We start from the raw sequence: 25,934 nt of genomic DNA, 5'->3' as shown, positions 1-25,934 counted from the left end.
ATTAGTAACGCTATCCCTAAGAGAAATGTGAGTGAAAAATTTACTTTTAAGTAGATCCAGGAACCACAAAAACAAAATCACTTTCATTGGGTCTCCCATCTCAAAAATTTAGTTCGGAATTTTAACCAGTATGATATTCCATTAAGTGTGTAGAAAGCAGACGAAACTCAGCTTTCTGGCGGCGGGGGAGGAGCAGGGGGGTGGTGGGAGGATGTAAGTTTGTGTGGCTGGTGAATGTAGGAATGACTTCCTTGGTAACTGAACTATCCATTCTTTACAGCATTTATCCACCAGAACTTGACCGCCTTTAACGATTCCATGTTGTCCCCAAGTCAACTTGCTATTAAAGCATTGCGCATTATTGACGGTGTCACAAAATGAGAGGCTGTCGTAAATCCTGAACTCAATTGTAATTTTTAAGTTTTCTGTTTGGCATTGCGTTTTACTGGGGAGAGAGAGAGAGAGAGAGAGAGAGAGAGAGAGAGAGAGAGAGAGAGAGAGAGAGAGAGAGAGAGATATTTTAATGTATTTGATAGCGTGTTATTTATTCCAACTCCGTCTATAATGTACATGTCATAGTACATACCTAACATTTCAAATTGTTCAGAAGACAAAGCAAAAGAAACTGCGTCAACTGAATCATCTGACAATCTTGAGATTAGAAATTTGTCAGTGCAGATGACGCTACTCTGTAGTTACAGGAATACTCAAGGAAGCTCGATAAGATCATTACTGTGAACACTAATGGATAGCGTCAGAAGGTCCACGACAGTGTTTGCCGAGATGCGGTTGTCCGTAAGATATAAACGTCAGAAGCCTGGAGCAAGGCCTGCGGGAGGATTGATAAATGGTGCAGGAACTGGCAGTTGGCCCTCTACGTAAATTACATAAATCTAACATATCGCGCGTATATAGAAGAAATCCGTTACTGCGTACAGTCACACTAATGACTAATTACTGGAAACAAATTACCGTAAAATATCCATGAGAGACCATCCAGAGCGACCTAGCGGAATGACCACATAAAACAAGTAGTACTTAAAGTCGATGACAATTTAATCTATCTACAAGAGATGCAGCTTACAAAATATTTGTTGACCGATTTTTGAGTACTCTGCGTCAGTTTGGTGCTCTTACCACCAAACTGGTTTAAGAGAAGATCGAACGAAGAGTGGTGCGTTTGGCCACAGGATTGTTCAGTTGACGCGACGGCTTTACGAATACTTTCGAGAAATTAGTGTTAGACGTTACAAGGGAGGCGTTTTACATCATGCAGAGGTCTTCTATTGAAATTCAGAGTATGTTCCTGCAAGAGCCTCGCAAAATGACGACGGATAATTCGAGAGATTAGAGCTGGTACGGATGTCTACCAACAATCATTCTTCTGACGTGCCATTCGCGAATGCAAAACAGGTAATGGGTGCATGGTGAGGGGGTGACATCAAATGGTCGTACCAGAAGTACCTTCGCCACAGACAGTTATATGACTTGCAGAGTATTGATGCAAGTGTAAGTTTTCTGATCTGTGACGTTAACGCTGAAATCTGAGTACGCTGGTTCCAAGAGCAATGCCGCGTCATCTCTCCGCAGGCTGAGCTTTGTTCCATGACGCACTGCGCTTTGTGTACGGGGAGTCCGGGTAAGGACGGGAGGCAACGCTTAGTCAGTTCGTAACCTAAGCGTCACTACAAGCGGTTTCTACTGGCTGATGTGTCAGGCGACAACGCCGGTGCTCGTCGTGTGTCCAGGTTACTAAAGAACAGCTGATGCTGTTGTTTCAGCCTGTACTCCAGATTTTGTGCGGTGCATTGCACTGCGAAATGCTGCCTTCTCTGAAAAGTTCGAGTGAGGCGTAACTGCTTCGCAGCATAAAGTGGGGGGGGGGGGGAGGAGGGAGAGGAAGGGGGGGGGGGGGAGGCACGAGATCGGAACGCGGCTCGGCCGGCCGGCAGCGATGGAATTCCCGGCCAGTGTACGGCGGACGGCAAGAACAGAACAGAGCAGACCGACGCAGCCTTGGCGTGGCCACGCCCGACTCCCCACCGGCGATCGCCCCTGAACTTGCGCCGAAGGGCAAATTACCCAGACGTTCGGCTGCTCTCTTCCGACTTTCTCAGCATCACCACCAGGCTACCCATGAATCCACTTGGTGCAACCGACGGCAGTGATCATCAGACGCGAATAAAGGTAACCTAATAAAGAACCCTACAGTAAATGGTTACAAAGTAAGGGATTAAAGTCCTAAGAGCGTAACGTTGCTAATTCTTAAGTGACAGTGACAGTTTGCCAGCCGGGAGCTAGGGACCTGGGGAGCTGGGTTCCCTAATACGGTTAACGTGTGATGGCCTGGCCCAATTGAGTGATCTGCCAAGGCGACGGTATTTCCCGAAGAGTGGCTGCAGTTTCCTGGCACTCTTTGTGAAGATACTTGGGAGAGTGTCGGCAGATAGCAGCACTCTGTACTCTGAGCTCTAGCCGGTAATGACCAATCACACCGACTCCTTTCTGCTCTGTAAGCAGATTGGCCGAAATGTCGGCGTGTGAATATTATAGGTTGGTTGTTTGAGGTTAAAGGGACCAAACAGCAAGGTCATCAGTCCCTTGTTTCAAATAGACTCCATTCTGCTAACGGGACATCTCAGAAAAGTCAGAACAATAAAACGGAAAAAGGGGAAACGTAGAAGGGCAGTCACGTTGTCAATAGTAAAAACAAATGAGGGAAGTTGGCAAGAGAACGAACCCAACACTATGCTGAAGCAGCATAGGCAAGACCACCTGTGACTTAAAAGGTACAACGGCTATAATGCAGAAAGTACGTATGGGAATAGAAAAACTAACCAAGCCTTAAAAAGAAGAGGTAAAAACAGAGTAAAAGGGAAAGAAAAGAGGATTCCGGTCAGGGAGGTGAATCGGGAATCTCTGAACACTGCCTACAGTGGGAGACACCCAAACACTTACCGCCCTGCCCCAACACCAGAGGGAGATTAAAAACTTTAAAACTGAGAATAAAAACCACTCTCCCGGAGGAAACCTAGAACCAGAGAGACCATCCGGGAATCGTCAGCCAACATCAAAGGTAAAGTGTGGGGGAGTCTGTACTTAGCAGTGAATATTATATATTCATTCAACCAGCTACTTGCGGGCTCATACGCATGGCACAGCTGAAATCGCGCATGAGCAGCACCTTGTCCTGCTTCTGGCTACTTTGTTGCTGTTTGCTGTGTAAAGCAGTGAGAGCAAGCAGCCGGCAAAGTTTCTGGCGCTCTCAAGTTGCCAGATTCGCGCATGCGCACAGCTGCCGTAGTTAAAGTTGGTTTCGACCCACGTGACTCGTTTTGTTTGTGGCTGTTTCTTCAACCTTGTGGAAGCTGTTGCACTTTCCGTGTTCAACTATTTCCTGTTCACACTTCACCGTTAGTTGTAAAGTAAGCATTTTACGTATTCTTATAAAATAACATTTAGTTGAAGCACGAAAGAACTGCAATCGGTTAAAACTTTTGAACTTTTACCATTTATTGTAGATGTCCAGCAAATTTGGATCGGATTTTCTGTCGAGTGACAATGAGCTGTCAATTTTACACGTTACATCGTACTGAACATAAAATTCGAGAATGTGTCGCCGCAGTATAGTGACACTGAATTAATGGAACACTTCTTCGTGCTGCGTCATGTGGCAGAAGTAATAAAATTCAGGAACTCTAACCGTTCTAAGTATCCGGCAAGGGGAAATGGAAAGCCGCTGCTGCTCTTTTTGTGATTTTCTGGCCACGAAGCGGCAAGTTTCAGAGACTTAGTACACAGATTTGTGTGTTGGTTCTTTGCTGTTGCTACATCTATCAGCTGTTTATCGACGTCTAAGCGCGGGAACTCAACCAGAAATAGGACGAGAAGAGTAAACAGAGCAAACAACATACATGGGTGTCTGTCACCACAGATGGGCACGCGCAGTAACACCTGCTTTTTAGCGCTTGAAAGTACCTCTCTGGCAGGTGCTTAAATAAACCTAATATCGAGCTATGGGCAGCTAGCGAAATCGACGAGTCGATCGGTGGCAGTGGTACGGTACATGAGGCCGGTTGAGCCCTCTGGGGCTTAGCGGGTATGGAGGCGTATTTTGGAAGTTCGTAGTCAGAGAGCAATAAGATTGATTGTGTAGATGTGAAAAGATCGGAAGTTCTCGGAAGAGCGTTCCCCTTCGTGGGCGTGGTAAACGTCTCAATGACTTGTTTTCGAGGTAAGCGTTTGATGTTAACGGGCGTACATGGACTTCACTAAGAGGCAGCATAACAGCGCGCGAACAGCGGGTTTGCTAGAGGCGTTGTCTGACGGACAAAGCGAGCTTGGCAAAGTATATTACAACAAACTGTGCTTTTCTTCAATAGAAATTTGAAGTGTGGAATTCTCGTGTACGCCCTTCACCTCTTTAAATTTAGACTGCCTTCCTGTGTTGCTTACAGATGAAATGGTAGAACCCTGTTTGTGACCGTCCAGAGACAGGTAAAGGCTGTTTCGTATCCAATCCAGTGGTCGCACTTTGGAGTTGTTGAAGGTAGCCCAACGGCTTCAGGTCATTGAATAGTGGTATAAAAGAAGTGAATGTTTTAACTCTTTCTCTCGAGTCCAAGCGAGGCTGACGACCCTTTCTTGGCTTTATATCGTAGGCGTAGCAGGGCCTAGAAATTTTGTAGGTCTGTCAACAAATGCTTGGAAGTAAGTTTAAGGGGTAATACGTCACGTGATTTGCCTCGCGCACCGCATGGCGCTAAGAGGTTGATTCTGGCCACATCCGCGACAGGGCTTCAGACGCTAAGGAAGCTCCGTGACGACGGACGGGGGAGGGGGGGGGGGGTTGGCAACGTTACAAACGTCTTTCAAAAGTCATTTTTCAACGCTAGCTGTAACATAACGTTTTTAAGTACTCGCTATTCCGTTTTAAAAGCTTCCTAAGTAACAGATCTGCCATACAGAAAAAGTTACAGAAACTTCTTCACAATCCGGCCACTGAAGTCTCCAGATTGCAACCGGTAAAGAGTTCCTTCGTCTGTTACTATTAGTCCACCTTCTCGCCACGGCCATCCTGAAACCCACTTAAATATATACGACACACTATGCATAGTCCAATACTCAATTTCGCTTCAATTATGTGACTCCAAACGTTCCTATGACAAAGAATTCCATCGGAATCGTCTGCTTTGTTACCTATTGAATAATTAAGATAAAGCTACCTGCACTCATTACTCCCGATCTCGATCCGTCGTTACTGCACAATATCCTCAATCCACGGTAGAATCACACCATCCGATCAAGATATAACTTTACCGTACTTGATAATACCAATTGTCGGTTGCCGGTGCTTGCTACGTTGAGAGTCACGCTACAAGCTTGTCTCCGCCGTTGCCGCCTACAGAAGCTTCGCCTTGGCGACCTCCAACGGCGGTATTGTGCAGTGCTGACCATAAAGTACGCTACCCACCATCGCGACCAGGTACTGCTGAGATAATACCCCGAATTACTGGAAATCTTATACGACAGGACACACAGCGCTTGCTACAAATTTTAAGCGTGTTTCTGTATCACACGTCTGACAGGCATTACTTTCAAATCTGGGCCGTACAATCTGACGTAGCGGCAAACCCCTTGGAAAGTTTTTTCCCAGAACAGCGGGATGAACTCCAGAACCACTGAAACGCAATGGCCGCAGGAAATAACAAGGTGTGCTTCTCAGCGGTATGAAAATCGCAGCACTAATGGATGCAACACATGCGGTGAGCAGGTTCAAAGACCAAGAAGCAGCAGTCCCACCATTAGGCTACTTCCCAGTGCCTTGCCAAAGCGTCTAAGGGAAAACCGATACCAGGCGCACGGGGGAAAAAACACTGACATTTCCGCTGCGGAAGCAAACAACGCAGACAGCTAGCTAACAAGGAGTGCGCAAGTGAGATATTACTTACAGGAAAGTATTGCGGTGAAAAACTAAAAAAATGACCAGGGAACGAAACAAGAGAATGACTAATGAGTTCAGTCGACCTTTTGAGAAATCTTACTGGCGACAGCGCATACGGTCTGTACTGTCTACGGCAAACTTTGGCGGACAATGCGGCAGTAGGTTTTCTTTTTTTTGTTTCTTGGGGAGGGGGGAAGGGGGGGGGGGGAAGTATGCGGAGGAGAGTATGTGGACAACGGCGGGATTCGCAGTGCTGTCGGGCAACTCAGAAAGGAGACCTGCCTACTTGCATATGGAGCTTTTGGTTGCCATATGAACATGTTCACTCGGCTGGAAATACACCGTGGACCGACCGGCCTCTGCGACTTCTGGTACCGGAAGGGAAGAAAGAGCAAAGCTGAAACTCCCTTCGCCGCCAGGCACGGTGCGTGCCTTTTTTCTTTTTGAATGCGAAATGAAAGTGCGGCAGATGCTACTCGGGGCGCTGTGTGCCACGTTCTCCGTTCCTCACTGTGCTCTCATTTTAACGTTTTTCGTTGCAGAAAATAAAGGAAACAACTGCAGTAGTTTCTTCTTCAAGCTTTTACTACTTTATTCAGTTTAAGGACCAAAAATTTATCAAGATCCATTGCAAGTATTTGCCTGTTTAATGATTCTGCTATAGCTCTGACGCACCCAGACGGGCGAAGATCATGGAATTCTTAAGAAGTCACTGAAAATAATTACGATGTAACAGTCCGGAATTGAGCCATTTCCCAACCACATGCATAATTAATACGATAGAATGGCGCCGTGTTAGCTCATTAGCTTGATGTTACGGCATGAGCGAACCTTTTACACATGGAAGCTATTTTCTGGTTTTTGCAATACGCCAAACTGCATTTGTTATCTTTTCATGAAATAGTCTAAATGAAATCCTGTAATAAGACAAAGAACGTACGTGTGTGTGTGTGTGTGTGTGTGTGTGTGTGTGTGTGTGTGTGTGTGTGTAATATCTTTTACTGTTCCTCTATTCAAATTAGTTTGAATTTAGTGACTACTACGACCATGCCGATGATGAGTACATGTTGGGAGTTTTAATGATATACTACAGTCTGCAACCTGCATACTTAGCAGCAACTTTCCAATGAATCGAGGCAGGATAAAACAAATGATAAAAATTACTGCACATTAGAAAGCGAACACACACACACACACACACACACACACACACACACACACACACACACACACACACACACACGGATAAATCTGCAATTCAGCAGTCTTGAACCGAAGTAAACCTTTAACCCGTAAGAGCATTTAATACGACACCTATCATTCGTCACCTTTCTGCCCGTATTAGAAACGCGACATTCTGACTGGGTAGAAGTAGCGAGGTTAAGTATTAGGAACGTGACAACCAACTTACAGGGCATCACACTATTGAATGCATACACGAGGGAATGCAGCTTATTCCGTATGACGTTTAGTATACATATGCAAACAGAAAATGTGCAAAATGTGACATCCGAAGAGGTGCAACGAAAATCAAGAAGGTAGATGTACTGGCGGAAGTGAATCTGTGCGGACTGGTCTTGAATCGTGCTGCGGATAGCTCAGTCGGTAGAGCACTTACCAACGAAAGGCCAAGGTCCTAGATTCAAATCCCGGTACGATACAGTGTTAATCTGCCAGGAAGTTCCACATCAACGTACACCCGCATCAGCGTTCACTCACATCTCACTCCACTGCAGAGTGAAAGATTCACTCTGGAAAATCAAATCGATCCAAAACCACAAAGCAGCAGTAAAGAATGGAACACCCGTTCCAAAGTGCACGATATCTTAAGCGCCTCGTTCTCAATAGCCTGAACTAGTTCAAGCCAGGGGGAGGAAGGGGGGCAGATGGGGTTGCTACAAACGTTGGCTCTCAGCAACCATCCCACCCCACCCGATTAGCCCAATAAATCAAAACTGGGGACTAGTAAGCGTAGTTATTTTCAATAACTTATTGGCGAGATCAACAAAACTGTAAACACACTGTTCTTTGCACACGAACCACTTCCAGAACTATTTGCGCTAATGTGGAAAGAAGCTTTCGGTACTTTCATTACAGAGAAGAAATCTGCAAATAGAGAAGTTTCGATTTCTACAAACAGAAGAAATCAGTAGCATAATTACCGAGTCCCTACGGAGCTCATCATGATGCGCTACACTGTACTAAATTGCGGGGCGACATGTGGATTTTGGTTGGCGCCTTAAGAAGCAGTGACAGGAAATGAAACGATGGATCATATGCAGCACCAAGGCGGCCACCGGAGCCCACAACGGGGGCGTTGTCACCACAGCCGCGAAGTGCGGCACAGTCTGTAAGGCACAACGCGCGCCTTTCACGCCAGCGAACAAGTCAGCGCCTGACGGTCTACGTCCGCACCCCGTGCCAGTCACGATACATATAAATATCTTACTAGACACTACCAGCGACTATCTGCTTACAGACTACGCCGCTTACAACGTAAAGCTGAACGAACTGTTCCGAAACTGTGCACGATTTACCGACGATGTCAGTGGGTACAAATAGCTGAAGCGCCATTATTCCCATGAATCAGACAAATTCAACCACTGCATGGATAGTGTAGGTGCTGAACCAGCTCCAACCGCTGACGCAGATAAAACGTGCAACGTATTCTTTGGACTACAATTAAAGTCAGAAAACTGCCTGGCCATAGAATTCGCGTGAAGACAATGTGAGGCGTCTCTGGACTTCTCCCATTTTCATCCTTCTTCCATGCGAATTCTTGTTCATTTACTTTCCGATACGATTTTTGTTTACTGACATGTCGCTCGTATTGCGCACTGATTACGTGAGTGGTTAGGCCGTAGGTTGTAGCACTCTAGATAACTAATTTCTCTGTACTTAATTTAACGTTTCATACCGAGTGATTGTAACTACAGTGCAGCTACGCAGAGCTCCAGTCTGGGATATAATTATCCTATGGCAATGAAACTTTGAAGATATTACAATTCGTTAATCCAGAACCTATTTACCTCAGAAAAAAATTCAAATTTTGGCCACCAGGTACAAATCAGACGCAGTGAATACAAGAAAGTCTTTTAGAAACGTTTCCGTATTTAATGGATTACGAACAGGGCGTGGGCAGAAAATGTCAGACAGATGAGAATGCCGTAATATTGATTTTATTATCAATCGCCGTACAGTGCCACATTTGCACCTGGTGGCCAAAATAGGAACTAATTTTTTCCAGTGTAATTCGGTTCCGCATTAACGCATCAGCAGATGTTACTAAGACTTGCTGCCATACGATAATTACGGCCCACACCAGACCTCTGAGTAGCTGCACCCACCCAATATTTACAGTAGCTATTTAATGTATCTGACTTTGGGGCTACGGGAATTCCCCGAGCTTGACACGGGCTACAGCTGACGCTTTCGCACGCTCTCAAGGACCCAACCGTCACTCTAAATGTTTCCGCTGTAGTGGACCCCACAAACAGCTAAGCAACCCTTTCAGCACCAATCCTGCCGGCGCTCTGGACAATGGGACGAAAGGACTGTCGAAGGAGCCTTTCAACAGCCCAAAGGGAGACCGCTAATGGTAGGGTTAGAATTTTGCCTGTTCGTAAACTTCCGGTGGAGTCTTCAGTTGGCCACTTGCGGATCTCCCGCTGAACTTGGTCTCTAGACTGTTCCACACATGGGTCTGGAAAATTTCGTAACTCTGACCTTCCGTAACAACGCAGTGTGAACCTTACATCAGAATTTCCTATACGTAATAATTTCCAGAATTTCCTACGAACTAGCCTGGATGTGGGAACATGGTTACACCGTTCTCGCTTCTGAAAATAGGAAGCTCATTGGCGGAGACATTAACTTGAGTGGAAGCTAGTGAAATCATTTCCAAATCCTCACTGGAGTACTAGAGCCCTTTCTGGGATTGGTTGAGATCGTGCCGGGTGCGTTTCTGAGGTCTGAAGGCTGTCTAAAATTAGAGGCATCCTCGATTGGAACTTTTGGCCTGGACGGGACTGATGGATCGGCGCGCGCCAGTGCTTGCTTGACTTTTGCGTTCTACCGAGTCGTCTAACACCAAACTTACTCCAGGACTTGCAGATTTTTCCGCATCTGTGATCGGTAATCATGAAGATGATGTCCGCGGCTCAATCGTAACCACAAACCACTGCTGTACGGTTCAAAGCGACCTGATGACAGCCGCATCAATCGCAGCCCCGGTAGGCGGCGAGTGCGCAGCGTAGATCAAACTTTGGAAGTCTAAACAGTGTGATTGGGAGAGAACTTCATCTACTGATGCTATCAGCTTGTGCACCATACGCTCTACGCGCTTCAATCGCTATTATGTATTTGCTATATCGTTTAATTTTCTGTTTCAAGGGAATTTGTTATCTATCCCCATAACCACGAGTGTTTAGTTTTGTTGTTGAGCTGATTCACACGAGTTCAAGCGCCTTTTGATGACCTTTCCAATCTTTCCATTATTTCTTAGGCTTGTACGCTCTGTTCTGATTCACACTGTTTTTGTAATTTTTATTACAAATCGTTATATCATGGTTTGAATTCACAGATTGTCCTTTTTGTGTCTAGGCACTAATTCAACTGTAACAGTCCAGCATCATGCTGGAGGCGACCCTCATAAATATTCATTTTTATCTTATTCTCTTTAAGTAAAGTCACTGTAAAATTCTTATTTTGCTCTGTCCCTATGTTTCACGAACACACACATTATTCATATCATATCAACCACTTCGCTTCCGTCACTAAGTTACTTATCTAATCCAGTGCCCCAGTTCTCCAACCGTAAGCAATAGGCGAGGCCCTTCATCTACATCATACTCCGCAAGCCATCAAATGGTGTGTGGCTGAGGGTACTTTCGGTACCCCTATCTGATCCCTCCAACTCTGTTCCACTCGCGAGTAGTGCGAGGGAAGAATGATTGTCGGTAGGCCTCTGTATTGGATCTAATTTCTTGAATTTCTTCTTCGTGGTCAATACGGGATATGTATGTGGGGGGAAGTAATATGTTTTCCGACTCCTCCTGTAAAGTACTGACCCGAAATTTCCAAAGTAAATCTCTGTGATGCAGAACGCCTCTTTTAACGTCTATCAGTGGAGTTTGTTTAGCATTTCCGAAACGCTCTCTCGCCAGCTAAACGATCCCGTGGCGAATACCGCCGCTCTTCGTTGGATCTTCTCTATCCTCTATCAGTCCTACCTGATAGGGATCCCAGACAGATGAACAATACTCTGTCTAACAACTGGCTTATAAGCCACTTCTTTCGTGGATGAGTTACATTTCCCTAAGATTCTTCTGATGAATCAGTCTAGTGTCTGCTTTTCCCGCTATCTGTTTTATATGGTCATTCCACTTACGGTCGCTCTGGATGGTTACGCCTAGATATTTTACAGCAGACTGTCTCCAGCTGTCATCCATAGTGTAGCTGTACAGTAGTGGATTTCTTTTCCTATGTATGCGCAATATGTGACATTTATTTACGTTCAGGGTGAACTTCCAGAGCCTGCACCATTCGTCAATTCTCTGCATATCGTTCTGAAAATTATTACCATCTTCTGGCGTTGCTACTTTGGTATAGACAACTGCATCATCTGCAAACAGCCTTAAACAGCATCCGACGCTTTCTGCTATATTATATATATTGTGAACAGCAACGGTCCTATCGCAGTTCCCCTGGTACTCCGGATATTACCTTCACATCTATCGATTTAGTTCCGTTAAGAGCGACGTATTGAGTTCTACCTGCAAGGAAGTCTTGAACCAAATCGCAGGTCTTCTCCGATACTCCGTAAGCTCTTATTTTCTTTATTAAACGGCAATGCGGGATGGTGTCAAGTTGAAGTTATTTTACGGCTATTCTAGTGCATGGCAGTTGATTTTTTGAATTTTCTTGTGCTGTTGTCTTGAAAACTTTTGAAGTAGGCTATTTACGTGATAGGGTAATCTATCGTTTTATATTATCTGGTTTGAGAGAATCGGCACTAAATCTAATTTCCATACCTAAAGGGCACCAGTTGAGATACAGACTGTGTTCATAGCACATTCAGGCGACCGCAACAGGAAAATTACAAAAATATCTGAAAGCGTTCAAGCAATATTTTTCTGAATACGAGAATGTGTATGCGAAACCAGTGAAGACTTATGCTCTGGCCAGTAATTTTCTGATCGTGTGACTTTATGATCATATCCGTGAACAGATATCTTGACTGTCGTGGCTCGGTACATACGCCATATCTAGCTGTGAGCTACTGCAGGTGCACCTGAGTCATTTGGTTAACAGCAGCGCACTGTCTAACGACGATTCCTTTTTACGAGCTTGTAAAATGAGCTACTGCGGACGTAAACGTTTACGGCAGCGTGTGCTATTTTCAATAAGCACACAGGCTTATACTACAAACTGCATTGCGCATCTTGGCGCCGCCTTTACATACCGCAAAAGGTAATTCAGCTATTTATTCAAAATCTGACTCCCTGTTCGTGATTGTACAGTATTTTATATTACCAAGATCTCTGCGTTGGAGTGGCACTTTTTTAGCAATGTGCTGTTTCGGCCTCATTTGACAGTTGTTGGAATTGCTACCAGAACCTACCTTTTTTTTTTTTTTTCACGCTCGTAATGTGGCTTGAGAGCTGTTAGGAAAGTATGGTGACCGTATCCACAAATAGCTATCCACTGATCCCGTTCTCGCCACCGTGACAACATATCGTTGCATTAACGGGTTTGATAGTTCGGCGTTACACTGAAAACAGTCCTAAAGCCCTAAACGTGCCTTCGGGTCACAAAGGTTTCACTAGCGTGGTTCGCTCATTTATTTGCCTCCACTGTGATGCTGACGAACTGCGTGCACATCATCACACTGAACTATTACGAGTTATAACGAACGTTTACGTAAATGTAGTAGCAGTACTGTTCTAAAACAAAATTGCATCATATCAGAAATATAATCGTGACATTACGCTACAATTACAAAAGACCGAAGATAAACGTGGAAGATATTTTATGGCTGAGATGGATTCAGAAAAAGTCGTATAGCCCCTGCGAAAAATGAGAAAGTGCTTTATCCTTCCCGGTATCGATCTGCAAGTTTCTGTGCATAGTGATGATTAAATATTTTTAGGACGAAGTATTTCGTGTCATTAAACCATTGGAATAAAGCAAGTAAATATGGGTTTGACGTCTGTCGACGATGTCGTTAGCAACTGAGCAATAGCTCGGACTGAGGGAAGGTAGTCGGTAGTTTCCTCCTCAAATGACACGTCCCGACATACACCTTAAGCGACTTCGAAAAACCATGAAGCATCTAAAACTATATGACCGAACGGGGATCTGAAGCACCGTGAACCCGAATACGAGTCCAGTGCTACCACTGCGCCACGTCACCCGATAATTATCAGTGGAAACAGTGAAGCATTTTTCAACATTACCAATGATCATCGGAGCAAACAATTACGACATTATGTAATCATTGCAGGACAAGGTTTTTTAATAAAATAACTGACAAGGGCATCAGGTAAACCGACTGCGTAAAATCCTAATGCTAGTAATACTGCATGTAGGAAGAATTTGGACCACGCCCATTTAAAGTACTGTTAGAAGGGATAGAGCAGTAGAGCGCTAGACAACAGTTTGAGTTTATACAGTCCAGTGGCACCATCATACGTCTGCAGCACATTTTGCATTAGAATGCTAATAGTTTACACCATTATTCGTTATTAACTAAGACGACTACACTCGCAGACATAGGCGGTAAAATTACTTTTAGTTTGCACATCAAGCAATCAAGTAAAGCTATCATTTGGTAAGCGAGACAAAAAACAATCTTAATTGATTTGCTGATCCGTTGCATTTCCAAACACACGACGAAGGAGTCTGGTCCTCCGAAGTCGGTGATCTGATGCGGGGAAAGGTAAGTACCGCAATCCTGTGCTATTATAACGTTGTCAATGGTATTCATGAGAGCACTCACCTAGTAACACAGACAGAGGCTATAACCCAACTATTTTATAAAATAAATTGTACCATAACATAAGAGCTATGGCCGAAAAGGAGCAGGAAAAAAGGGTAAGATGTGGAAATTGACATCGGGAGCATGGAATGGGGCACTGCAAAAGGAGTGAAGTGTCTAGCTGAGCAGCGAGAGCTTGTGACTAGTGACAGTCTACTTGCCGTCAACGCGCACGCTCGCCAACTTTTCCGTGACGAAGGTGCACTTGCCGCCGCGAGGAGGATAGCGCCGGAAGCCGCTAATGGCGACCACTGCCGCGACGACTCGGAAACACGCCCTACACACTCCTCTGCGTCCCTACGAGGATTCCGTCCAAATGGCGCTCCGCCTGTGGGGCAGATCGCGGGCCTCTGCGGCCATTAACAGCCCGAGCACTCAGACTGGAGCACACCGTTGTCTCGGCCCACCCTAACGACAGTCATTAGAACCCACACAGAAACGACCCGACCTGCTACAGTGTTCCAGCGAAGTGACGCGAAGGCGCATCACGGAAGACCTCGAGTCGGATGTTAGATAGCTTTCTTGTTAGCTCGATGACAATGTGGCATAATTGTCAGTCCCACTTTAAACTGTCCTAAGTTCGATTCCGCAGTGACCTTTCTCAAAATATACTGCCACGTTTTTAAAAGAGTTTTCAGAAAATGATTTATCAATTAGGATCAGAAATAGCTATTTTGTAATTTTTAGTCTAGCACACTTAATACCTTCACTTTCATCTCCAGTGCATATAATGCATTCACTGGCCTGATGCTTCCCTTTTTTATTCTTCCAAGTTCGCCACTGTGTGTTCCTCGATCTTTAATAGTCTGGGAGGGACTGTAATAGTCTTGAAGATACAGGTCTGGCCGTCCTCGCTCTCCTTTGTGGGAGGCAGGTAGCTGCGCAGCAGTCAGTAACAATTCTATTATTGCTATTGCATATCTAGATTTCGGCTACAAAGCCATTTTCAGTGCATCTGAGTTTCAATCTAACAAATTCGTATTAGTGCATGTCACCATACGGTGTTAGTGGTGTATAGGCAGAAGGAAAGTTCTGCCTGTACAACAGTAAGATCGTATAGTGACACGTACTACAGCGGTTTGTTGGATTGTAACTCTAATGCACTGAAGATGGCTATTTATAGCCGAATTCTAGATATTCAAGAGTACTAAGAACTAATGGGATTGAGAAATGCTGTGTGGCTAGACTTTCTTATAGGTAGTTTATCGGGGGTTAACCCTACAAGTGCAATCCAGGGTCCGTCTGACACTGAAGCTAGTTACAAAGCAAGCGCCATCGAACGTACACAGCCCGCTGCCATCGATGTAAATTCAGCATTGAATGCGACCTAGTAAAGATGGGGACGTTTGAAGTTGTGAGACGTTTAATTTGACGGAAATGACGTAAATTTATGTGAAAATGGCAAGTATAAAGACGTTTCATTAATGTATGATGCTACACGGGAGGCACTGTTACAAGAATTTAATCGTCGAAGTGACTTTCCTGATGAAAATGATGGTCCCACAGCTGTTACGGGCAATGACGAAACTGATTGGTCTGACGAATCTTCAGACAGCGATGAAGAAAATAGTCACCACGGTAAGGATTGTCACTGCTGGAACACAGCTGTCCCTAATAGTTCAAACCTGCCAGCTGTCGGTAACACTGTAGTCCATATTCCAAGAGCATGGAAATAATGAATGCATTTATGAATAATTGAGAACATCTCAAAATACTGTATTTGAATTATACGTGCTTTTCGTTAAATGAATAACACCATCTAATTAAACTGCACGTCCTTCAGAGCGGGATGCATTCAAGTTTTATCAGTGAAAAGCTTCCACGGCAGTCTTGTTTGGGTCTAGCTTTAGATGCATTTTAACTAATTTTGACTAAGTACATAACAGATGAGAAATACAATGTGTTTAGTATATGAGATCCAACTTCATTAGAAAATATTCTACACGTAAGCAATTTCTCCAGGAAATAGAGGGTCACAGTTCGTGTAACAATTCCAGAGATATACAGGGTTAGCGATTTATTTTGATTATTAATTAATAAGATCGGTAAATAAGCGGCCCTAGGTGTTGCCTCACAACGTCAATATTGGCTCTGGAGTAAACAAGCTCGGCGCCCTCAGCTCTAAATACTTACGGTAGTTTCATTGGCAAGCTGGTCATATATGGGGGAGGGGGTAGAGGAGAAGCACGCGGGGGGTCATCAGCAGCGGAGATATGTGGAGCAGGAGGAAACGTGCAGTGCAAGCGCTCACTCATGACTCGTCTATATTGTGAGCCCGGCGTCCGTACAGTAATTTAAAGCATGGCCTGGACTGCCGAGGGAAGCTGAAGTTCAGCATTCATCTCTTCTGTCCGATCGCCCGAGGTATTACAAGTTCGATACACTACGATGCCGGAAAAGGAAGACTCACACTATCAGCTTCATCACGGTACTACGTACACTGAAAATTACTCAACGTGAAAAACCATCTAACACGTTAATTTATATAAAAAAGGCTTCGCCTTCGCAAAACAAGTTGCAAACTCCGTTTTCCGATATCAGATCACAAACATTTTGTGTGGCAAGATTTTCAGGAGTCCGGGGTAATGGCTCTTCCACAAAATGTACGCTCTATGACTGTGCTTGCGATGACTTGTGTCGCAGCGAACGTGTAACTGTAAGCGAGAAGCTGACCATTTTTGTTTCGGTATTCTTTTGGGCTACAAGTGATAATGGTCGTCGGCTCTGAAATCTTTGTTGTGGTGGCAGGCCTGTTTCTTAGCCCCACGTCTACGTAAATGGTAGTAACTGATCTGTAGCGTAGCTTAATGTTGACATTTGCGCCGCATAAACTGCAAAGTAAATTCAGAAAACCTACGTCAGATATTGGACAAGTCTCCGACGAGTATTTGATGTACTTATGTACTCTATCAAAAAAGAAACGGGGATGGCTCCACTAGGAAATATTTACCTTTTCTGGGACCCAGATTGCTACGCCACCCTCCCGTGTTGCAGTTCGTGGTGTAAGCTAGGGAGAAAGGTGGCTATGAGCTGGCGTAGCCAACAAATGTGACGTCATTGGGGAGCAGTTCGGAACTAACACAGGGAACGAGTAATCAGCTGTTACGTAGATTTGACGTTACTGTGTCTTGTACCTTCGCTTCCACACATGCTAAAGAATCCTTTATTTTAGTGCATACCGTACATACTTCTTCCGATTACAACAGCTTTCCTTTTGTTTTCGGATAGCGCCACAATGACAAATCTGACGTAATTCTGCCAATGGGTTCGCTATTTTACATACTATTCCAATTTATCCTGTTTACAACCGCTATCTCGTATTCTACATATTTTTAGCATAATTGTGGAACACCCGGTATTTCAAAAATTACACCGTTTGTCTACATTTTAGTGTCAGTTTATAATATGTCTGTTCTGAAGTAGTTTAGGGAGCAGTTCTGAAGTTTTAAATTAATGTTGTTCAGCGTCCTTAGCCAGATTCGCAAATGTGGCTCGTAGATTCAAGTGCAACAAATTTTTCCATCATCGATCTTTGTAAGTTTCACTGTAAACTGAAAGTACACTAAGCGATACGATTATCACTTGTTTCTGACCAGATGCAAATAGCTGAACTTTATGGCGTCTACATGTGAAGGCCACACAGTAAGCCTCGAAAACCGGATATAAGCCTTGAAAACAGGATATAAGCCCCGCACGAAGAACAATTGGCAATAGAAAAACGCATTCTGATTGCATAATGTATATTTTCTATCTGAATACTGAATGCAATTCAACTGCGATAAAGACACATAAGGAAGGAGTTGTGACCAGCGCGAAGATATGATGAAGTGAACACTGTGCAACTGTTCCCTATTTGCTTTTGTTCTATGTGAGGGTTCGAAGCGATCCATTCAAATTATCGCGCATGCACTATTGGGGTCAGTAAACGGAAAATTGTTCATTTTCACTAAGTAAACAGATAAGTATGCGAGGGGAGCTTTCTATTTCGGCTGCAGCTTTCGCACTGTCGCCAGCGGACCAACGGTTCACTGACGAATTGCTATTAACAGAGCTCCTGAATTATACAGTATAGTGACTTGTTCTCTATTTATAATACCTCAGTATTTTTACCTTTGCTACAATTTTCACCACATTTCGCTCTTTGTTTAAGATATGATTTACTGAAAATGCCGAGCAGGTACGGATTGGAATTTGGTTTACGGGTTAAACATTTCGAAAAGCGTACCGCTATTCGGTGCTATTTCTATTGGAATTATTTTGTATAGACACCAGTCTCACGCCCACCGAGGTATGGAGCAATGTATTAGTGTACCACAATAATATTGCACCTGTCAGTGTGGGCGTTTCGGTTGGCTTATTGCGAGTTTTTATCGTTATATTTCACGATCACATGAACCACTTGACAGTATATGCATAAGTCTTAAAATTTTTCACAATGCGATCCGTTTTCCTTAGTCACTGCTGTACTTTTTGACAATGTCAGCCCGTGATTCCGATAACGGCCACGGAAGGCCAATTGTAATAACATCGTTGTCGGGTAATAAGGTAGTACGGCAGTTCTGTATTTCCCAACGACTTGGTGGTGTAATATGCAGAGGTGCATTCGTCCGTAACTTTTTCATAACCAAACGTCTGAGTGGAGACTGATATAGCAGCAATCCAGCAGCCACTTTTAACAGAGGCTTCTAATGATGACTTCGCTGCCCTCCTCGTTGGTCGCATGTAACACTTAGCTTTGTTCACAACAAAGCAAAAACCGGCTTACAAGAACTCAAAGTACAGTCTTTAAACTGTGAGCTACACAATACACTGCAAAAATGCAATCGACGTAAGGTTGATACGAGATCTCTGTGGCAATTGGCTACTTTACGAAAAGTGTGAAGTCATCCACATTTAAGTCTTCGTTCTTCCCGGTCGCTGTTCGAGAGTGGAACGGTAGAGAAGTAAACGTGATTGGATGAAACTTCTGCCAGACAATTGTTAATTCACAGTAATCATGTAGCGGCTGATAAGGAAATGAAAACGAACATCTGAACATTACATTCTACTAGACAGAGAGCGCGCCGAAAACTAAACTGTATTAAGAAAGCCAGGACCGCTACGTACGAACTACGTTTACTCACGTTCGCGTGACTGGTCGGCATGTCGCCGGGGTCCAGTGGGTGTTTGTGGTTCGGGGCGACGTAGCAGTAGACGCAGCGGCAGCGCTGCTCAGTCATCGCAACGCCGAGAGACAACACGCGGACCGCACTGTCGGCTGGCGCGCCACGGACTGAACCGGCAGCCTGGCGCACAGCTGGTGTGACGCACCCGTCCGGCCGCTTCCCGCGCGCACCGCTTCTACGAAACGACGCCGCGTCGAGCAGCTGCCGCCTCGCGTTCACTGTGGCCACGCGCGCACTCATCCTCGTGGCCAGCCCAGTCGCACCACACTTCAGCCTCATCTATATTTTCGACAGCGCCGTTCGAGCTAATGCCCATCATTTGACTCGCCACCTGATCGGAGTGGAACAAAACATTGCGCACAGTGTTGCCACTCTTGGCGAGCTTGCAGTCTTAGCTCATTCGGCCGCGTTCCCACTCGCGCACACTCAGTAATGCCAACTCGTGGAATTTCCCTGGGCTTCTCGGTGGATTACGCAGCACAATTTCGTCAGGCGATGTGGACGTCAGAATTTACAAGAAAGAGAGTAGCGCTTTTCCGCATGGTGAAGCCCCTGCATAGCGAGTCATCATTGTTACTATAGAGGGAGAACGGTTAAGAACAATAATACCTTTACTTGATAAGAACCGACCAAAAGGCGGCGTGTCTCTCCTGAGAGCCGTCACGTGCTTTTTCTCTGCTGTTTGGGCAGATATTTTCAATTGCGTACTTGCTATGCGTAGCTGGAGTCATCCCTAACAGATAGTGCTCATGACGTCGTTCATGCGGCTCCCAGTGTCAACGGAAATCGTCGGTTTGTTTTTCGTTACAAACAAAATGATTTTAAAATTGGAATTTTCCGAGCCCATTCAATAGACCGGTCCGAAATTAGTCTAGTGCTAAATTCGTTTTATCGATATGTATTAACAGGGATAGTAAAATGAAAAGAATAACCAGTACTCCACCTGGATGGGCCCGCCCTGGCCCGGCGCCCACTGCTATCGCAATGCAGAAGCAGCGCTGTCTGGTAATTGCTAGAGTACATATTATTTGTCGTGTTTTACTGTCCTTGTTAATATATAGCGACAATACCAATATCGCACTAGACTAATTAATGTTGATCCGTTCAATTGAATTGGAACGTAGAATTCTGCTTTAAAAATCATTTTGGTTGTAACAGGAAACAAACAGAAGATTTCCGTCGATAGTGGAAGTGACGAACACTGTTTCTTTGGGAGATATAGTAAATATCTGCCGAAACATCATAAAAAAGCGGCTGGCGACTCTTAGGAGAGAGACCCTAGTGGTGCACTTTAAGTACCCTCTGCACACTTCGGATGCAGCCACCAATTAACGCTACATCTTAGGTGCGAATGTGAGGTTTTCTAAATGCTTGCTTAGCGTGTATTGAGAACGGACGTCGATACCAGCCCGATGTTCACCTAGCGGGGTAGGAAAACCCGCCTAAAAACCACATCCAGGCCGGCATATACATCAGCCGTCGTTCTTAATCGCGAGGCTGATTCAATCCAGGTCAGGCTTGTCATCCTGGTCAAAGAAACAGCGGGTTAACGCGATAGGCTGTTCGGGAGGTGTCTCATACTTTAACAATTATTTTTAATAAAAAGTTGCGCACAGTGCTACTAAATGCGGAATGGTGAGTATACATTTGCACAGGACAAACATTTACATAATCAAATGCGGCGCTAAATAACTTGCTCCACGGAAAAGGACTCCCAGAGGACAAAACCTTAGCTCTGATCGCAGAATCGAGAGATAAACTCGGAAATAAAGAACATCGACAACTAGCAAAAAATTAACTCTCCCAAAACCAACGAAATGTCCAGTAGATTTGTAAAATCCAGTACTTTCCAGTTTTCAAATGGTCCACGAAGAGAGGATATTCTTTAAGTAACTAACAGGACACTGTTCCACGAAGAGCTCTAAATTTCCTTATCTCTAAGAATAAAGATGATCCTACGACGAAGAAGCCTATAGCGTACGCTGACGAAATTTGGACCCATTATTCGAAAGGCCGTGATTACTTTCCAACACTAGTACTAAACATCACCACGTCGTGCTGATCGCTTGAACGAAACTAATTGCTAATAACATCTCAGCCCAAAGGCTGGTCTGAATAACAGTGCTTTGCTAGGCATGTTCCTTGCTGCGATTTACCTCATTCAGCTAGTTCTAGCGGAGGACCTACAATTTTAAGCGGACTTTGAACCACGGTGCATTTCAGCATTTGTCACACTGACAAATCAATGCCATATGTAAAAGGCGCGCTGAGTGACAGGATGAGATCTTAGCACTGACTGCAGATTGAGAACCGGAGATTGAATTTGTCATCTGGCGCTACCCATTAACCCACCCAAGCCAAAGAAAAAAAATGAAAAACTGAAACTGATTTCAGAACTATCTGATTCCAATAAACTTTTCATGTGTTGCGTTTTACCTTCACACACTGAAAAATAAAGCACAGCCGTCCCTAAAGCAGACATTTAGTCTTGTTTAAGAGGAAATAAGTACCTATTTCCAACCAGAGATCACGAATCAGAACTGTTAGTTCTAGTAAAAGATAATCCATTGCAATGCTTGTACTAATTTGATGAAAAAAGAGTTTCCATTCTGATCCTATTGTCTCCATATGATATGCTTCCTCAAGAAACGTAATGAACGTGGGCTGTACCATAGAGAAACACAGGCGAAAATAAACAGGCATCCCTTGTGTCGCCTTCCAGTTGGAAGATCAGAACATGAAAAGCTATTCAGACAGGAAAGAAACATGGTCGTAGCTCACACGGGGAAACGACGAATACGGAACGAAGATGACATACTGGAAAGGAGATGCGCTGATAAGTACTGCAGTGGAGGAAACACAAGCAGGAGTTCTGACCGTAGTAGAGAGGGCCCTAATTGCGCACAAACATCTCAACTAGAAATGACTTTCGCCACCAAGTTTAAAACTCTTGTTGGCGTTAGCAATGCGCTCAACTTTCGAGAGCAGCCTTTCCAAGAACAAATAGAACACCGTTAACTGTAAGGCAAATATAATATTACAGAAACGAACATGCGAGAAAAAAAGTTAACGAAAAGAGTGCATACATCTGATAAGATACTTCAAGATAAGCAGGAAAGTACCGCACAGCTAATAAGGAAACCACAAGTAACTGATACTTCGCTTTATCGTCAAACATACTGTCGACAGTTAGATAGCTCGCAGTTAATGGGAGTGTTGTCAGGAGAAAGTTGTTTATCAAGAACCATGGAAACGGCCGCAGTCCATCTCGAAAAAGCAAATAAGGATTAGCAACGACTACGCTGTGTTCGACCCGCCGCCCTCTAGTATACGAAGCTAGTGTCTTAGCATTGCGACATCCCGTAATGAGGCACATGACTGTGGCGATGAGAAGGATGCTGAACACTTCGTATGCTACTGTCTAGAACTGTGCAGGTCAAGTTAGTGGGTACATATTCATAATGTACTCGGAAGACAACATTGATTTGTGTCTCTTCCGTTTCTTCCAATTCATTTCAGATTTCCCAGCGCTGATGTATACTCCTTGCCTTTCTCTATCATCAATTTCTGTATTAGGATGTTTTCTTATTGCAATGTCAATCGCTGCTGAGGTACAGCTGTGTGGTAACTACCGTCGTCAGTCTACTGTTCTGCTGTTTACTTGTTCAATGTAATTACTCATAATCGTCTTCAGATAAACTTTACATTTTTCCCAAAGGACAATAACAAACAGGCTAATTTCGCAAAATGTTACATCTGACCCCGCGCGCTTTTGCGTAGAATAACATTTCTTTTCCACGAAGTACTAACTATTTGAAAATCACTTTTACTCGTGTAGTCTTCACGTGTCATCATATTTAACATTCAAGAGGATCTACCTCGAATTGCCGTCATCTTTTAAATGAGAAACTGCATCCGGCAGACCGCAACACCATACCAAAACATCCATTAAAGTGTCCGCAAACTCTTCACACAGCTCAAATGGCACTGACGTGTTACGCCGCCATGACAATTGTACACAACTTCTGCGCTTGTATTACAAAAATTATATCCAGCAAATAAACTTGTCAAACATTCATTACGTCAAATGGAACTCTGTTCACAACTAGCTCTCGCTCTCTCTCTCTCTCTCTCTCCCCTCCCTCACCTCCCCCCCCCTCTCTCTAAAACAACACACACACACACACACACACACACACACTCTTAATTCGGTTAAGCAGCGAACTCGAGAGAAGTGTTTACTTACAGCAAAGTGTTCTGGTACAAGAGAAAGCAAAACCGTGTATATTACAGTATTTATCTGCGGACGAGACGCTAATGTAATGAATCTGCGTTTAGTTTTGCTGACGAGAGTGGTGCAGTAAAAGAGAAACGAAGTAAATCTGACCTGGCCCCTGAAGTAATCACTGTAATTGCGGTGTTGAGCGCACAGTTTCAAAGAAAGTTTAACGCCGCCCAGGCGTCAGCCAGAAAAATTTCCACTCCATGTTGTGAGGACCAACACTAAAACGTAACAACGTAACCGATTCGAGTTTATCTTCTGCCTCTAATAACCTCATCGTGGACGGGACGTTTAACACCAATTTACATTTCTTTCTTTTTTTAACTGCGAAATCTACTGTTCAGTGCATGGCACTGGAAACTTCGTACCGATGTTAGTTATAGCCACTCTCTTTCTTATCCCATTTATGTATCAGCTACACTCTCTCTCTCTCTCTCTCTCTCTTATTCCAGTCAAGTAAGAGGCGGGGGTAAAATTAACTTATACCTACGAAGGAGCCCTGATTCATTTTACATGAAATGTATTCGCAGTTGCGAAGATGGGCAACCATCAGCTGTATAATGGAATGACGACAATGAAAATTTGTGCCTAACCGGGACTCGAACCCGGATTTCCTTCTTATCGTGAGCGGTCGCTTTACCTTTAGGTTACTCATGTCCAGACCCAAGCTTCCGCACGTCGTCAGCCACGTGTCTACAACCTGTACTCTTACATCCATTATGTATATTCCCGTACAGGGGAGACATTTTACTTCAAAGTCGCTTGCCTGAGCACTGCAATATCGTATTGATTTACTTTATCCTGTTGACCCATACGCTAGACGTACGACAGCACAATTGTTGCATATTCTACCTCTAATACCGGTATCCAAATATACTTCAGAGAGTTCCGAGAGAAGGATTCGTTGAGCATTTGTTACACTCTTATTTGAGCATGTGTTGCACTTCCGTATGTGCTGCACCGCCCTTTACGATCCTTATGCACTACACTTTTCCACATCACCTCAACTAATTCTTTCATCTGCATTCTCTACTCTTCATTTCACGAAACTGTTCCGTTTCGTATCACTTCGTGACAGGCGCAGAAAGTTACCGCTTCTGTTGTAGATGGACATTATTAGTCTTCTCTTTTGTTAATGAGCACTACCTTGCATTGTTTTCAAGGGAAGCTGCCATTCAATAAACAAAGAGGAGATGATACCCAAATCGCTGTGTTTTCTTACTATCAAGTGAAGATAATTTCTTGTAGACGATAGCATCGTCATCGAACCATTTTGGAGTGCTGTCGAGGCTAAATGACAGTTAATGTATGATACAGCTGAAAGGGATTATTACGATGGGTAGTTATAAGGAGTTAATTATCACCTCGAGAAAATAAATTTACGTAGCAATTTGACTGTTTGCAGGTTTGCGTGCCATTTTGTTTTAGCTACTCCAGTGGTCTGCTTCGGTAGTGTCACGTGGGAATTTCATTAGCTTCACTCATGTAGCTGCACTTCAACTGCGTTCGGAAAAGCAAGCAGCAGATCTTCTCCCGTGCAAGATTGAAGTGCGCAGGTGACACACCAGTAGACGCTGCATGGTCTGTTTTCTCCGCAGTCACTGTTTGTGGTATCCACAGGGAAGCGCCATTTCTGGAGGTTACTCCGGATCTTCCTACTCCAGAACGATGACGGCTGAGTGACCTCCACGGTCCAGTTCTGTTCATGCCAACGGGGGAGCGTTTCCAAAGGAAGGCCGGGTGAAGTTATTCTCAAATCGAGATATTCATAATTGTTTCCTTGCTGTAGCTGCTGCTTTTTGCAAGACTGAAGTGATCTTAAGGAAACTGGACCCCAACCTCGGGGCGGCCAGAACATGACCCTGCAATGGGTGGCTTTCCCAACGAGCCTAATTTGTTCTCTCCGCGTTGGTAGCTGTGTTGCAGCAAATATCTGGTGGTGCTATGCCGGTGAGTTGATCGAGTTAACAAGTGGCGCATGCTTCAAAAAAGCCTGTCATAAGTCTACTCACTCCGTTTAGCACCCTGACAACTAAATATGTGTGGGTAGATTCTTATCAGGCTAGGCACACAAACTGTGCATCACTGTAGCATGTTGCTAGCGCTTTCGTTCTTGAGTTCGTGGTGGAGAGCCCTACGTGCTACCAGTGTTGTTGTGAAGGATGTTATTTCTGGCTTCTATCTCCAGTCTCGTATTCTTGTAATCCTGCTTGTATGTTAAGAGTTCGATCCAGAGTGACTTCCAGATATTTTGGATAGTTTTTTTTACTAACTGTATCCATTGCCACGTGATGGTAAGTTGTCACCTTGTCCGATTGCATTGTCCTTTACTCTCTAATGCCAGATCATCGGCTTACTACTTGTGTTCGCGGGATGTGGTTGGTCATTGCTACAACTGTTAAATAACATTCATGAAAGAACTCTTCCTTGTGGTACATCATTTCTTCGACGTCTCAGTCGACTACGCATGCCTAACAAAATCTTCTGTTTTGGAGTAAACTTTGA

The 25,934-nt window shown here is 44.3% G+C and overlaps 1 protein-coding gene across 3 annotated transcripts in view; it reads right to left on the bottom strand.

The window, feature by feature from the left end:
- The window catches only part of LOC124774917 (protein gustavus), a 336,294-nt gene that overhangs the window by 123,421 nt on the left and 186,939 nt on the right, over window positions 1–25,934 (bottom strand). The window contains exon 1 of one of the 3 annotated variants that reach the window (XM_047249592.1): window positions 19,106–19,229. The exons of the other annotated variants lie outside the window; for them this stretch is intronic. Coding sequence (XP_047105548.1) covers window positions 19,106–19,201 — 96 coding nt within the window. The 5' untranslated portion in view covers window positions 19,202–19,229. Of the gene's footprint in view, window positions 1–19,105; window positions 19,230–25,934 lie in introns of those variants that run through there. 3 annotated transcript variants of the gene reach the window in all.

Source organism: Schistocerca piceifrons, chromosome 2 (genome assembly GCF_021461385.2).
Source record: "Schistocerca piceifrons isolate TAMUIC-IGC-003096 chromosome 2, iqSchPice1.1, whole genome shotgun sequence".
Taxonomy (NCBI): domain Eukaryota; kingdom Metazoa; phylum Arthropoda; class Insecta; order Orthoptera; family Acrididae; genus Schistocerca; species Schistocerca piceifrons.
Note: the sequence above shows the minus strand (reverse complement) of the source record. Positions and strands in the feature narration are given on the sequence as shown.